The 13,798-nt window shown below is 66.4% G+C and overlaps 1 protein-coding gene across 1 annotated transcript in view; it reads right to left on the bottom strand.

Annotated features, from left to right (window-relative positions):
- Positions 1-13,798, bottom strand: part of LOC138847232 (uncharacterized) — a 68,798-nt gene that overhangs the window by 14,668 nt on the left and 40,332 nt on the right. Inside the window, exons 2-8 of the mRNA XM_089322527.1 lie at positions 11,230-11,335; positions 9,167-9,260; positions 8,901-9,003; positions 8,402-8,445; positions 6,969-7,080; positions 4,008-4,089; positions 3,768-3,921 (exon numbers count right to left, since the gene is read on the bottom strand). Coding sequence (XP_089178653.1) covers positions 3,768-3,921; positions 4,008-4,089; positions 6,969-7,080; positions 8,402-8,445; positions 8,901-9,003; positions 9,167-9,260; positions 11,230-11,335 — 695 coding nt within the window. The remainder of the gene's footprint in view (positions 1-3,767; positions 3,922-4,007; positions 4,090-6,968; positions 7,081-8,401; positions 8,446-8,900; positions 9,004-9,166; positions 9,261-11,229; positions 11,336-13,798) is intronic.

The following is a 13,798-nucleotide window of genomic DNA, read 5'->3' as shown; positions in this document are numbered from 1 at the left end:
CACACAGGCTACCGAGCCCACACGATGGCCTGCACGCCCCTTCACAGACAGGAAGACTGAGGCCCGGGGGGCAGGAGGCAAGGCCACAGGTCACTGCCCTACCTGGGGTGGGCAAGGGCTAGCCCAGGTCTCCAGAAGGCACTCCAGGGCTGCTGCCTGCCCCTGTGCCAGCCGGGAGGCTGGCGGGGACCCCACGTGGGCCCCTGATCCCCGCCCAGCGTCTCCCCATGCCCTTCCTGAAGATCACTCCTGTGCAGAACTGAGGGGTGGCGGCTTGGGTTTACAGTCGGGGAAACCGAGGCCCGGAAGCCAGGACAGACACTGGCCAAGCCCAAGCCCCAAGTCAGCAGCAAGTGACCAAGCCCCCAGCGCGGGCTGGGGCAGCCTTCCGGCCCCAGGTGTCCCTAGCCCAGGGCTGCCCACCGCCCCAGGGGGCCACATGGATCCCCTGCCCTCATTCCCCCTGACTGTGGCACCAGCTCCCGGGGTGTTCTTAACCTGGTGGGGATGACCCTGGGTCCACCCCAGCCAGGCAGGCGCAGCGGCCACCCACGCCAGCCTCCTGCCCCGCCTTCCCGCCCGGGACCCCCATCTGCCCAGCCTCTTGTGTCTCTGGGGCTACAGCATGGGCACCAGGCCCGGGGTGATCCCACTTCTGTTCACAGCCACCGGGCTTCTTCCAACCTCAGCGGAAGCCCGGCCCGCAGCCACACGTGCGCGGCCGCGCCCCTCGCCCCCGGCGGGGAACACACAGGCAGCGGGTCTCGGGTCTCGGGAAGGTAATTGAAGTTCGCTGCTTTTCAGAGGAAGAAAAGGCACCTTCCATTGAAAGGGCGCATTCACGGGACCTGGGAAAGCGCCTGGGAGGGGAGCCCTCCATTATCTCCAGGTGGCCCGCTCCACGGGGCTCCCCACATGCCTTTCTGCCCGCGCCTTTGTCTCCGTCTGAAGCGGCCCTGGGAGCTCCGGGGCTAAGAGTCTCCTGCTTAAGCCCCTGCGAAAGACCCCATTCACAGGGCAAAGGGTGGCGGGCGGCCCTCCTTCCGCCCGCCCCGGGGGAGCCATCTGCCTCTGTCCTTGGCCCAAAGAAACGGGAGAGCAATTAAGGAAGTCAGCCCGGCCCTCCGCTGCTGCCCTCTCTCCGCGCTAATTAACTCCTCTCCCACACACAGCCCCGCCAGGTGGGGGGCCCGCAGCACCTGCCCGCAAACGGGGCTCAGTAGACGGAGGCGGACGCGTGTGGGGGCCTCGGGACCACTAGGACCCTGAGGGCACCAAAAGGGGTCTCCCCTGGCTGCTGGGTCCAGCTGGATCCAGGGCCTTCTAGCATTGTTCCATTGCCGTGCCCAAGAGGGGCTGCCATGCGGAGCCCCTCGCCGCCCCCCCCCGGGCTCCCTCCATTCCCAGCTATCTTGTTGCACACCCATAAGATGCACCCGCACCAAAGGAGCCCCGCTTCTCAGAGGAGCCCCGCAGGCAGCCGAAGCTCGGGACCGCCCCACCTGAGCCCACCCGTCTCGCTTCCACGCTGCCTGGCCTCACTCAGAAAGGCCTCAGCCCCTGCCCGCGCTTCCCGTCTGCTCACGCCAGGGCGGGAGAGCAAGCTGAGCCTTCCGGTCTCTGCTCTGGCAAGAGGGCACGGGCCGCGGGGCAGGGGGCGGGGAGCTGGACTCCAATTCCTGTCCCCTGAAAACCAGAGTGCCCCCAGCGCCCCGAGCTTTCCCAGGGCTGTGTCCCCTGGCCGTTCACCCCTGGGAACCTTACTCTGTGCCCCCCACACCCCCTTCTGCATAAAGCGCCCTTCTTTTCAAGGAAAAATTCAATAGCGAGCTCATTAAAAGACGGGCAGTTTTTCTGCTTTTCGTGCTTTCTGGAACTCAGACGGCTCATAAAAAACACATTTACGTTTCTTCATGTAAATGAGCGAATAAGAAACACGTGCGTCCAGCTGCCCTCCCGCCCTGCCAGGTCCTGACACGATTTGCTGAAATGTACTTGGAAGCACATTTGGGAGCTGAATCCCAGCTCGGCGGCGGGGGCCCTCGCAGGTGGCCGTGCGGCCCACGGGGTCTGAGCCGGACTCTAGGTCCCCCTCCCCAGCCCCCGCCCAGGGCACGCAGGGGCAGCAGCGGCTCTCCCTGCCGCCCGGGCCCCCTGGGGAACCGTCTGTCGTGGTGACAAATGAACGGGGTCCCACCCTGTGGGCCTCGCCGGCCAGCTGGGGCTACATGTTTACCCCTTACCGCCCAGGGACTGACCAATTCATTGGAAAGAGTTTTCCAGCAACGGCCGTCCACGTCGGACAACACCCGGGCTGCTGAGACGCCCAGGTGCGTGGGGCCCGGGCTTCAGCTCCTTGAAGGCAGCCCTTGGTGCCTTTTTGGGTTTGCAATGACGCCCAAGCCCACAAACCCAGGTTTGGCTGAGCCCTCCCGTCCGTGGGGGCCTGCACCCAACCCAGGACAGAGTCCTGCTCCAGGGGGCGTGGGGGCAGGGCAGGGTGGTGCCCAGCTCTGGCTCTGACCAGCTCCTCGGATGCTGCCGCCTGGCTGCGGATGCAGCGCCCCGCCCCCGCCCCTGCCCCGCCCCGAGGCCAGCATGGGCCCCATGGGAAGAGGCCAGCATGGGCCCCGTGGGCAGCCCCCTCCCAGGCCTGCTCTGCACTCACTATGTATACAGGTGGCTCAGCAAATGCCAGCTGCGGAGCAAATGTCACGGGGCAGGGCCCTCCCGGTGCCCCCTCCCCGCCGTTAGCCCTGGGCACACACTCAGCGTCGCTCTGCTGCCCGCTGGACCCCCGGGGAGCCAGAACAAGCAGGCTACCTCTGCCCCTCTGCCTGCACAGAGGGATTCTGTTAAAAATCAGATCCCCGTCCCCTTTCAACCTCAGAAGGAGAAGGGCAGGGCTGCAGCCGCCCTGTCTCCTCCGAATCCTGTTTGATCAGAGAGCACCCTGGGAAACAGAGGTGGCACGGGCGGGCCATCGGGGCCGGCACCCGGGCCCGGGATGGAGCTGGGGCCCCAACTCCAGGCTCCACGGTCACCCCAGCGTGGCCACGTGTCACACGGGCAGAGCACGAGGCCCCGTGCAGGCCACCCAGGGCACCCTCTGGCCTCTAACGCATGGCCTGGTCCCAAGCCGGCCCCCCCAACCGGAGCCCTCAATGAACAGGTCCCGAAGCATCCACATGACCCCGCCTCCTCCGCCCTCACTGATCTTGTCTCAGCAAACAGGAACATCCCAGCCCACCGCGCCGTCGGGGCGAGGGAAGCGGCCGCGACCTGCTTCAGAAACCACTGGGGATCACAGCCTCGCGCCTGAGACAGCGACGCTGGCGAGGGCCGGGGTCTCGCCCCAGCAGCACGGCAGGCGTGCGCCCCCGGTTCCACATCTCCGACCCGGCCTCGGGCTGGGCTTGGGGGCTGGAGGAGGGCACACGCATGTCACGTGTTCAGCAAGGCTCTCGAGGGCCTACTGTGTGCCTACCTGAGCTGTGCTGAGGGCCTAAGCAGAGCTGGGCCTACTGTGTACTGTGTACCCACTTACCGTTGGCGGCCTCCGTGTGCACTCACAGGTATGGATCCCACAAGCCGGCTCGGCGACAGCTTCCAGGCTCCCCCGCCGCCAGGGGTGGGTATGGAGGAGGCTTCAGGTCACAGGCGGCCCCCTCCCCAGTCAAGTGTTCACACTCTGGACAGGGAGAAGGCCTGCGCTAGCTAAGAACCTTGTGGATGGTGGCTGTGTGTCGAGGACGCAAGAGACTCACCGTGGTCCAGGGGGCGGCGACAGTCTCGTCCGCACATGCTGGGCTGGGGTCCGAGGGGTCCTTGCGGGGGCTCCCACGTCGTCCATCTGTCCGGCCATAGTCCCTCAGCTGTCCCGGTCGGGTCGTGGCGCTCGCGCCGAGGATGGTGCTGGCCCTGGGGAGCAGCAGATGGTTAGGGTGCGGCCGGCAGGCACCCAGAAAAGCCACACATGCACTCCCACAGCCTGGAGCAAGCCTCACCAGCGACTGGCTTTTCAGCAGAGTGGGGTGACTCCTGGGGGCAAACCGTGGTAGGAAGAGGTGCAGAAGGGCCGCTACAGGCCTAGAGGGGAGCCCCAAAACCAGCCAGTCAGCAGGCGGCCCGGCCGGGCCACAGGAGACACCCACTGGGGTACACCAGCCAGCAAGACAGGACAGGACCCGGCCACAGCCACCCAGACCCTGGAAGGCACCTGAGGAACCTGTGGGAAACCGAGGCATCGCGGAGTGGGTGTGCAGGACAGAAGGCAGCAGGCCGGCCCAGGCGGCCACAGGAATAAGCACGGCAAGGAGAAGCGGCCTTCTGGGTGGACAGGGCAGGTGGAGAAGGGGGCGACAGGAGGCCTGGCGCCGTGACCAGAGAGGTAAGCAGAGCACCAGGTAGGCGGTCAACCCGGCCAGCAGAGAAAGGCGGGGCCGCGGGCGGAGCGGACAGCGGCACCTGCAGGAGCTCCCTGGACGTTCCCAGCCCTGGGTGCTTTGCAAAGGGACCCAGGCCCCAGCCAGCGACCAGCAGGCTCCGAGCTGGACTGGGCCCCAGGGGGAGGAAGGAGTCAGGGTGGGACACGGGTCCAGGTTACAGACCCCACCTCGAGAGGGAGACCATGAGGCCAGAGCCTGGGACACACCACAGCTGTTCCCGTACGCCCACTCGGCCCTGAGAGGCTCAGGCCAGGGGTCAGAACAGCTGTCCACTCGCTCGAGGAAGGGGGTGGGGAGGCAGAGGGGGCAGGTGCCAGCTCTGCGCAGAGGCAGAGCCCTAGCAGCGGGCAGGTTTGAGGCCAAGGCCACCCAGGCCCGCCTGCACCCTCTTGCCAGCTCTCCAGAGCCGGAGCCCGGGCTCCGGCACTGGGACAACCTCCCGGCCTGCCCCTCCCGGGAAGCAGAGGCCATCAAGGGACGAGCTAGGTGGCGGGTGCCAAGCCCGGGGCCACGACTGTGGGCTTGCTCGGTGAGGATCAACTGTTGGATGACCGAATGGACGCGCGGGTCAGTGCAGGGCGCGACCTGGGAGCCCTCAGTAGGGCTGCGGGGGGAAGCTGCCCACTCCCCGGTGCCCAGTCCGCCCGCCACCCTCCTGGCCTGCAGCTGTCCCCGGGGCCCGCCTGGCTGCTGGGGATGGTAGTCACGCCCGTGCACTCACTCACCTGGCCAAGCTGACGTCCCACATACTCTTACGGAGCCCCACTTTTTGTCAGGCTAGGGCTGGGACACCCAGAGGAGGGGGGGCGGGCCTAGGGCACCCCAAGGGCCACATTTTGTATTTCAGAGGACCAGAAAGGGAGAGAGAGGTGGACGGGAGCTGGAGATGGAAGGGGAGACACAGGGAAAGCTGAGAGGACACAGGCAGTGGGAGGGGCAGTAGATGCAGCATGGTGGGGGTGGGGCACCCCTTGTCTCCCTCCTGGGGGAAGCCACGTTTCCCCTTTGCTCCCTGAACTCCAGGATGGCCCTGAGGTCCAAGGACCAACAGAGGAAGCCAGGAAACGAGAGCGCAGGCCTGGACTCGTGGGGGCAGGCGACCCTGTGCACCTGGCCAAGAGCTGTGTCCCCACAAGGGCCACTCCTACACTGGGCCCCCTGGGCTGGTGGCTTCAGGAGAGGGTGAGGGAGCCGCCCGAACCCAACAGCCCTGCAGCAGTGGGCTGGGGGGCGCCAAGGCTCATCACTCGCCCCCTGGGCCCCCGTGCCTGCCCTGGGCAGGGGGGCGGGGTGGCATTGGCTCTGGGGACTGCCCTCTGCCCTGTGCTCTGTGCTGCCCGCCTGCAGGACAGGGCTGGGCATCCTTGGGACACCCTCAGCCCAAAGCCCCCCTAGATGGGGCAGGCCACTGCATCCTGGCCACGTGGAAGAGGGGTGGAAGGTCACCCCCAGCTTCCGGGACATTCTCTACAAGGGGGCTGATTTGCTGCCTTGGTTCTGACACCCCCTCCTCCCCTGGGCTTTGTCCACCTGGCCAAGGGTCTGGCTACAGCCTCACGTGCACTGGACCCCTCTAGCCTTGACGGCTCTGCCTTGGGGTGAGGCGTCCAGAACTTTCCAAACTGGGGGTCTCAAGGGCTCAAGTGGCTTCAGGGTAGGCGTGGTCCTGGGGAGAGGAGGACACCAGGAGGTGGGTGCCAGAGGGGAGGGGCAGGGGCCCCACGAGAGGGAGCGAACGCAGCTCAAACGCCCTCTTGGCCGCCACGGGTCGCCTCGTGATGATAATCAGTGTTCTTCCTACCCAGACAAAGGAGGCTCCTTAGAGGAGCCAGGAGCCACCTCATTAAGGCCTGCAGCCTCTGGCTTCGCCCGGCCCCAGATTAGCCCCGAGTTCATTAAGGGAGAGGGCCCAAGGCAGGGGAAAGCTGCAGCCGCAGCTGGGGGGAGGGAGGCTCGCCCTGGCGGACCCCTGGGATTTCACCAGCAGCCAAGGGGGTGCCGGCGAGGGCAGGGGTCACCGGGGTGCAAGGGCTAAGAACCAGAAATGGGGCCACTTGATTCGGCATAATCAGTTTAAAACCTTGAGCTCAACCTAACCAGGAGGAGGGTTTTCTGGGTTTTTTTTGGGGGGGGGGGTTACTATTTTCTAAGTCTCTATTTTTTTTAATGCTTTCTTTTAATTATTCTTTGTGTACACCCACGGCCCCCCCTCCCTGCTTCCTCCTCCACACAGCTCATCTGTGGCTTACCTGCAGGATGGCCCACCTGAGCCGCGGGGGCGGGGAGGGGAGGCCATGAACCTCCCTTTCCAACAGAGCGAGCGAGAGAGGCCTACCCCAAGGTGCCGACACCGGGCAGCTTAACCAGGCCGCGAACCCTCGGCACTTAGGCAGAGAAGGCAAGTTCCAGAAGCTGGGAGACCTGGCGTGTGGGTTTTGTGCGGCCGCCAGGCCACGTGTGTGTGATGTGGACCTGAGCTTCATCCACATGTGTCCCCAGGGCAGCCACAGGAAACGTTACCTTGGTGAGAGGCGCGCCACAGGACAGAGCGAGTCGGGAGCAGTGAGCTGGAGAGGAGGTTGGAGGTGAGGAAGGAGGACAGCGAGGGTGGACAGGCCTTGGAGAGGCGCAGCTGTGAAGGAAAGACAGAGCCTGGAGGAGCTAAACAGGACAGGGGGAGCCTGGGAGGCTCCGGACCGCAGGGAGCGCAGTCGGGAGCTGGGAGGTGCGCGTGGGACACGCGCGCGCCCCTCTTGGGGCGAGGGTATGGGGGCCCGAGCTGAGGGGCCGCTTGAGAGCCTCTGAGTCCATGGGAGGTGGCAGGCCAGCCCTGGGGTCAGGACAGGGAGTCGTGAGGATCAAATGAACGTTTGGTGGCCAAAAGGGCTCCCCAGACTGCGGAGGGGGACGCGCGGGGTCACCCCCGGCCTCACGGGCTGCCAGACTCCCAGCCTGGGACCTCCTCCAAGCCCAGCCAAAGCTGCCGCCAGACTGCGCCAGACAAAGGGGTCCCTGCTCACAGCCACAGCCGGGCTGAACGCAAAGCCGGTCCCCGCCCACTGCATTTGTCACCTCCCAAGTCACCCTTCCACCTCCGATGGCCACATAATCCAATCAGCCCCTTTCAGACACCCGGGGGGCTATTGTCTACACTGGGGGGCTATTGTCTACACTGTGCGGGCTTCTCTAAAGCATGGGGGGAGGCCGTGGTTTTGTCTTGTCTGGACAAAACTGGCCGGCTTGAAAGGGGACCAAAGAGAGTGCTGGTCAAGGGAAGGCCCCAATTAGCGGCCGGAGACCCTGCCCACTCTCGGAGACCCTGCCCACTCTCGGAGACCCCGCCCACTCTCGGCAGGGCCGCACCCGCCGCGCGTGAGCCAAGACGTGCTGACTCTGGAATGTCTTTACTGAGCACGCACGCGGCACCTACTGGGTGCTGGCTTTGCCACTGTGAGGGGCTCAGGCCTGGCCCTCGGGGGTCTGGGGTCTTGGATTTCCACAGCAGTGTACAACGCACTCTCACGGCAGCCACAGACCGTGGCGACCCATGTAGACCGTGAAAGGTGCTGAGCCTTGGAGCAGTTAAGCCAGCAAGGGGCCACCCGGAACCCCAGAGGGTTCCACTGCCAGACGACTGACTGCTGGGGGAGCTCGGGCCAGGGGCCACAGGGGAGGCGGGGCGGCCACAATGGCGCCCGGAATCCCAGCTCCCGGCCTTCCGCGTGCCTACGCTGAGAGTGACCACTTACACTCCGCCCACTTCCTTCCTGGATCTGAGTAGGGCCTCCCAGGGGCCGCCGACCTCCGGAGGCAGCAGAGCCCCAGAGCAAACGCAGGCCCCGTGGGGCAGGGCGCTGCCTGGCGACACAACCTTACACGCTTGTCCCCGACCCCCAGGACCCAGTGCTCTGGACAGGACCACACACACACGTGCCCGTCCTGCGGGGCCCTACCTGGCGTGAGGAGCGCCCCGCGGACAGGGGCTGGCGGGAGTCTGCTGCAGGGTGAACGAGACCAGTAAGCCGCGTGAGGCGGGGGGCCACGGCCGCCAAGGCTTTCCCAGATCGCCGCTATGCCCGACCCTGCCCGGGGCTGCTTTAGGTCATTTAATTCTCACAACAACCCTAGGAGGTTGCTCCTACGGTCCCCATGCCTGGGGAAAGGACGGGTGAGGGTGGGGGCATGCCGTCGGTGGGGTAACATGCGCATTCCAGAAGCCCACCCGGGGCCTTGGAGTTGCCAGTGAGGTGCTGGCCCGGCCCTTGGCCCAGGTCCCCCTCCTGAGGGGTCCCCAAAGGATCCTTCCGTTCAGGACATGTGAGGCCAGTGACAGTCAGTCGGGGAAGACTGACACCCCCTGGGGAGGGAACCGCCCCAGGTCGCGAGCAGAGACACAGGCGAGAGTGAAGGACAGGCAGAGCAGAGCTGGGGCTGTGACCAGTGCCCCCTCACTAGGGCATTGGTTTCAGTGTGGGGCAGGTCAGGCCCGGCAGACGGCCTCGGTCCTCGTCCTCCTTGGCGTCCTGGTCCCTGGACGTGCTCTTCCCGGCGCCCTCTGCAAAAGACGGGAGGTCAGAGCCCTGGCTTCAGGTGCACGTGTGGCCGTCAGTTACAGATCAAGTTCACTAAATAAAGTTCATTAGTTAAAATCCGAAATTGTCTTTTAATTGCCAGCAGGCCTGGGGGTGGCCCAAGGAGGGGGGTGCGGGGGCTGGTACCGGAGGGTGGAGACCAGCGGCAGCAACGTGGCGTCCAGCAGAGGTGGTCCTTGAAGCCTGGGGGTGAGCCGATGATGTCATCCCTGCAGGGACCCTAAGAGGCGGGAAGGGGCCGGATCAGAAACCAGCTGCGTGACCTCTAATGGCCAGCGCGGGAACAGCAGGGGGGCAGGGGGAGGGAGGGGATGCAAGGCGGGAGGGAGGCGGAGACAGGCGAGGGAGGGAGGGGAGGCGGGAGGGGGCAGGGAGGGAGGGGTTGGGAGAGAAGCAGGAGGGGTGTGGGGTGTGGGGTGTGGGGAGAGGAACTGGGAGGGGGAGGAGGGAAGAGGAGGGACTGGGGGTGGGAGGGAAAGGAGGGAAGAAGGGAAATGGGAGGGGGAGGAGGAAGAGAAATGGGAGGGGGAGGAGAGGAATGGGAGGGGGTAAGGCTGACTTGATTGACAGGTCACAAATGTTAGCTCTGTGCGCATGCGCCACTCGAAGCCCCACCGGGCAGCCAACAACCACTTGCACGCCACGACCGCTAGGGGGCGCGCGGCCCGCACCCGAGCCCGACGGCACAGCCACCTGCGGCGCCCCCCGCCCGCGCCGCGCGCAGCTGCCAGGCGCGAGGCCCGCGGGGGCGGGGGCGCCCAACAGGTCCCAGGCGTGAGCGCGGGCACAGCTCCCGCCCTGCGGCCGAGCCGGACACAGGCCCACCTGTGGCCGGCGGGCAGCGCCCCCCGGGCGCCCCGCACCGACGCGACTCCCGCGTGTCCGGGAGACCCCGGCGGCCAACCCACTTCTGACAAGTTCCAGACTCCAGAGCCGCTGCCGGACCTCGGCGAGGTCCACTTGGGCGGGCTCACGCAGGAGGCCAGGGAGCTAGGGGCAGACTGCCCTCCTCGCGGCCCCCGGACCTCGCCCCAGCGGGGTCTCCGGGACCCCAGGACGTGGGCGTCCGCGCCCGCCCCCGCGAGCCGCACTGCGGATGCCGCGGCGCCCCCCACCTTCCCTCCACGGAGGGGCCCCCACACGTGGCCAGGAAACCCCGCGCCCGACCCCCACCAGCAGTAGAACAAAGGCCACCTCCCCTCCCCTCCCCGCCCCCCAAAATTCCGCAGTGCCACCAGCGCCCTCTCGCGGCCAACAGGAGAACCTTCCAGAAACCTGCCACGTAGCAGCCCGCTTGCGCCCCCCCCCCAGCCCGCCAGCTCCGGCTGGGGAGGGGGCGGCTGGGGGGGGGGCTTGACAGGGACAAAGAAAATGGCAAAAGGCGACTATACCAAAAAGGCGAACCCCTGGCGATGCCAGGCTCCGGCAGCGACCACTGTGCAGCGTTTGGAAACCCAGCTCCCGGCGCCCAGACCCCCTCCCAACACACCCCCTCCTCTGCATTTCCCTTCCCTGAGCCAAAGACACAGCCCGGCCACCGGGCAGCACACCCTGCTGCTTTCACTCGGCCCCCGCGCCTCCAGCCCCACGACCCCCGCCCCAGCCCCCTCCTCTGGGGACGGGTCCCAGTGGGGTCCGGCAGCTCTGCACGCGGGCGCCCTCTCCCTCCACGCCGCCCAGGGCTACTCCGGATGCTGCGGCTGACGTGCGTCAGCGTGGAGCCCGCGCATCTGAGCCTGGAGTCCCCGAAGCCCATGGCCCACCTGGGGCCTGGCCCCCACTAGGGCGCCGACCCCCGAGTCAGTGGCCGGCGCAGGGCGCCGCGGCCAGCATCTCTCCCCGCTCTAGCGTGATTCTAGGGGCGCCTCGGAACTCGGTGGACCTGGGCGTGGGACCCGAGGCACCGCGACGCACGCGAGTCGGACACGCGCTACGAGGGGCGGCCTGCCCTGGACGCCTGGACGAGCGGGGAGCCCTGGTCTGCCTGCCCGGGGAGAAGGTAGCTGCAGGGATCTCCCTGCCCGCTGAATTCCACGCGTGACGCCGGGAACCGGGCGAAGTGACCGCCTCTGGGCGCAGGTCCGCGGCCGCGGTGTCTCAGCCGTGTCCAGGAGGACACGGCCCGGCCCCGAAACGGATGGCGTCCGCCTTGCGCACGTCCTGCGCGGCCACGACAGCCACCCACTCACCGAAGAGGGATCCGCTGGTGGGCGCCCGGCTGTCCCCGGAGCGGCGGCCTGGCTCGCGGGCCTGGCGCGCTCGGCTCCGCTCTCCGCCGTCTGCGCCAGGGGCCGGCTGGGTGGGGTTTATATGCGGGCGCAGAAGGGGTGGTCTCTGACGTCAGTGCATTCTGCTGCAATGCGCTCATTTCTCTAAAAGTGATTGGCCGGAAAAATGAGCCCCCCAGATTCGATGACAAATTGCTCCAGCCGCACCCAGACTGCAGCAAAGAACGGAGGGAAAAATTCTGCCGCAGTGCCCGGGGCCGCCATGACCAACACCCTGTGGCCGGGGGCTTCCCCCCCCTCCACGGGAGCCTGGCCGGCGCCAGGCAGGGGCAGCTTGCGTGCACTGTCGGCAGGGGGCCCACCAGCTCGGTGGTCGTCCTTGGGCGGCCGCGGGGACAGTGGGTGCTGGGACGCGCATCGCACACCTGACCGCTGCGGAGCGGGCCAGCGAGGGTGCGGGCTCCGGGCGAAAGGGGCTCTCCCTACCTATTGCTGGGGCTCGGAGGCAAATACCCTGGCCCAGAAGAGGGGTTCCCCCAGTGTCAGCTGGCCCACCCTCGGCACCCGATTCGTGGTCTACCCAGAGATTCCGAACAGCACCCCAAGTCCGGAGTCCCTGATATGCTTCTGTCCCTTCACTCCCACGGTCCGTTCCCTCCGGGGTACACAGGGGGTCGCTGCCCGGGCTGTAGTGAGACTCTGGACAGGAGTGTCCCTCTGGGCAAAGTACTTTTGTAGGGAGCAAGGCGCCCTGTGTGACCGTCTAGGGTACCCCAACCTGGGGTGACCGCCCGGGAGGTACACCCACCCTGGGATGACCACACAGGGGGGTACCCCCCACCCTGGGGTGGCCCCCCCCGCGTGTCCCCCCGAGTGCCCCTGGGAATGAGCAGCGACACATGTTGGGATCATAGCTGCACGCCCGCCCAGGGAATTGGCACCGGGCAGTTAATCCTGGACAGCTGTGCCCAGCCGAGTGGCAGAGTGGGCAGTGCCGTCAATCAAATGTCCTCCCCTAAAGGTCAGAATGCTGTTGAAAGGCACGTCGGATCTATCTTGGGGTGACAGGTGGGTGGCAGGGGGGAGCCTGGTGACAGATGAGGGGTGGGGGTGAGCGAGGGGCCTCGTGGCAGGGGAGGGGGGAGCCTGGAAGGGTCAAGTCCCAACAGCAGCCCCACCCTGGACATCTCCCGGGCCTCGTGCCCAGCGAGCCCCGAGGTGTGGTGGCTGTCACTCAGAGGTTGTCAGGGTGGGAGATGGGCCGGACAGCTGCACTCTGCCCCGGGGCCAAGAGAGACCCCGAGGCCCTTGGGGGCTACTTCCACGCATCCGCAGCCCGCAGCCGAGGGAGCCCCACAGAGGGGGAGCCCCCAGGAGCAGGACTCGTGGCCACGAAGTCCAGCGCGCCTCGAGGAATCATGGCTCCCGGCGCCGCGGTCCACGGGGGCGGCTGCGCCGCCGAGGCGCTCGCCGCCGGAGACAGCGGGCGCGGCCCGGGGCCAATCCGAGCCCGGGAGCCCCTGTCGTCAGGGCCGCGCGGCCAATCACGCGCGGCCAGGCTCGGTTGCTACCTTCCCGGGGCGCGGGCTGGGGGCGCCTCGGTGGGCGGGGGGCGCGTCTGGGCCGGGGCGCCCTGCAGACCGTGGCGTCCGGGGCCCCCGCGCAGACTGGGCCTCCGCGCCTCTCTCTCTCTCTCTCTCTCTCTCTCTCTCTCTCTCTCTCTCTCTCCCTCCCTCTCTGTCTCTCTCCCCTCCCTCTCTGTCTCTCCCCCACTCTGTCTCTCACTCTCTCTCTTCCTCTCTGTCTCGCTCTTCCTCTCTGTCTCGCTCTTTCTTCCCTCTTTCTCACCCCCCCCCGTCTCTCCCCCAACTCTGTCTCCCCCATCTCTCTCCCTCTCCGTCTCTCTCTCTCTCGCTCGCTCTCTCCCCCCTCCCTCTCTGTCTTTCCCCCAACTCTGTCTCTTTCTCCCTCTCTCCCTCCCTTCCTCTCTGTCTCTTTCTTCCTCTCTCTCTCCCTGTCTCTCTCCCCCCCTCTCTCTATTTCTCCCCCACTCTGTCCCCCATCTCTCTCCCTCTCTGTCCCTCTCTCTCTCTCTCTCTGTTTCGCCCCCTCCCCCTCTCTGCTTCTCGCCCCCTCCCGCGGGCTGTGGTCCTGACAGCATGTGGGCCGGGCCCAGGAGCAGGGCTCCAGCAGTCCCCCGCGCAGGGCCCCGGTTCCTCATCTGGAAGGGGAGAGACTTGGACGCCGCGGTCCCCCAGGAGCCTCAGCCCGGCTCTGCTCGATGTGAATGTATACATCAGGCGAGGCAAATGTCTTCCAGAACCTTCTGCGTGACAGTAATTAGTATCAGGTGTATCCTGCCGTCCATGTGGTTACTTCATCACCCGCGTTTCTTTCCATTGTATTTTATTTTAAACAGAACTCCATGGCAACGTGTTTATCCTTCTGCTTCCTAAAAGAAAGGGAAAAGGAAAGAAACAGATAGAAAAAAAAAAAAAAAAGGCGGGCAAAGGAGAAAGACAAGACGGCC

This window comes from Oryctolagus cuniculus, chromosome 20 (genome assembly GCF_051225735.1).
Source record: "Oryctolagus cuniculus isolate XC-2025 breed Fujian yellow rabbit chromosome 20, ASM5122573v1, whole genome shotgun sequence".
In the NCBI taxonomy this organism is placed as follows: domain Eukaryota; kingdom Metazoa; phylum Chordata; class Mammalia; order Lagomorpha; family Leporidae; genus Oryctolagus; species Oryctolagus cuniculus.
This window is presented reverse-complemented; position numbering and strand designations above follow the sequence as displayed.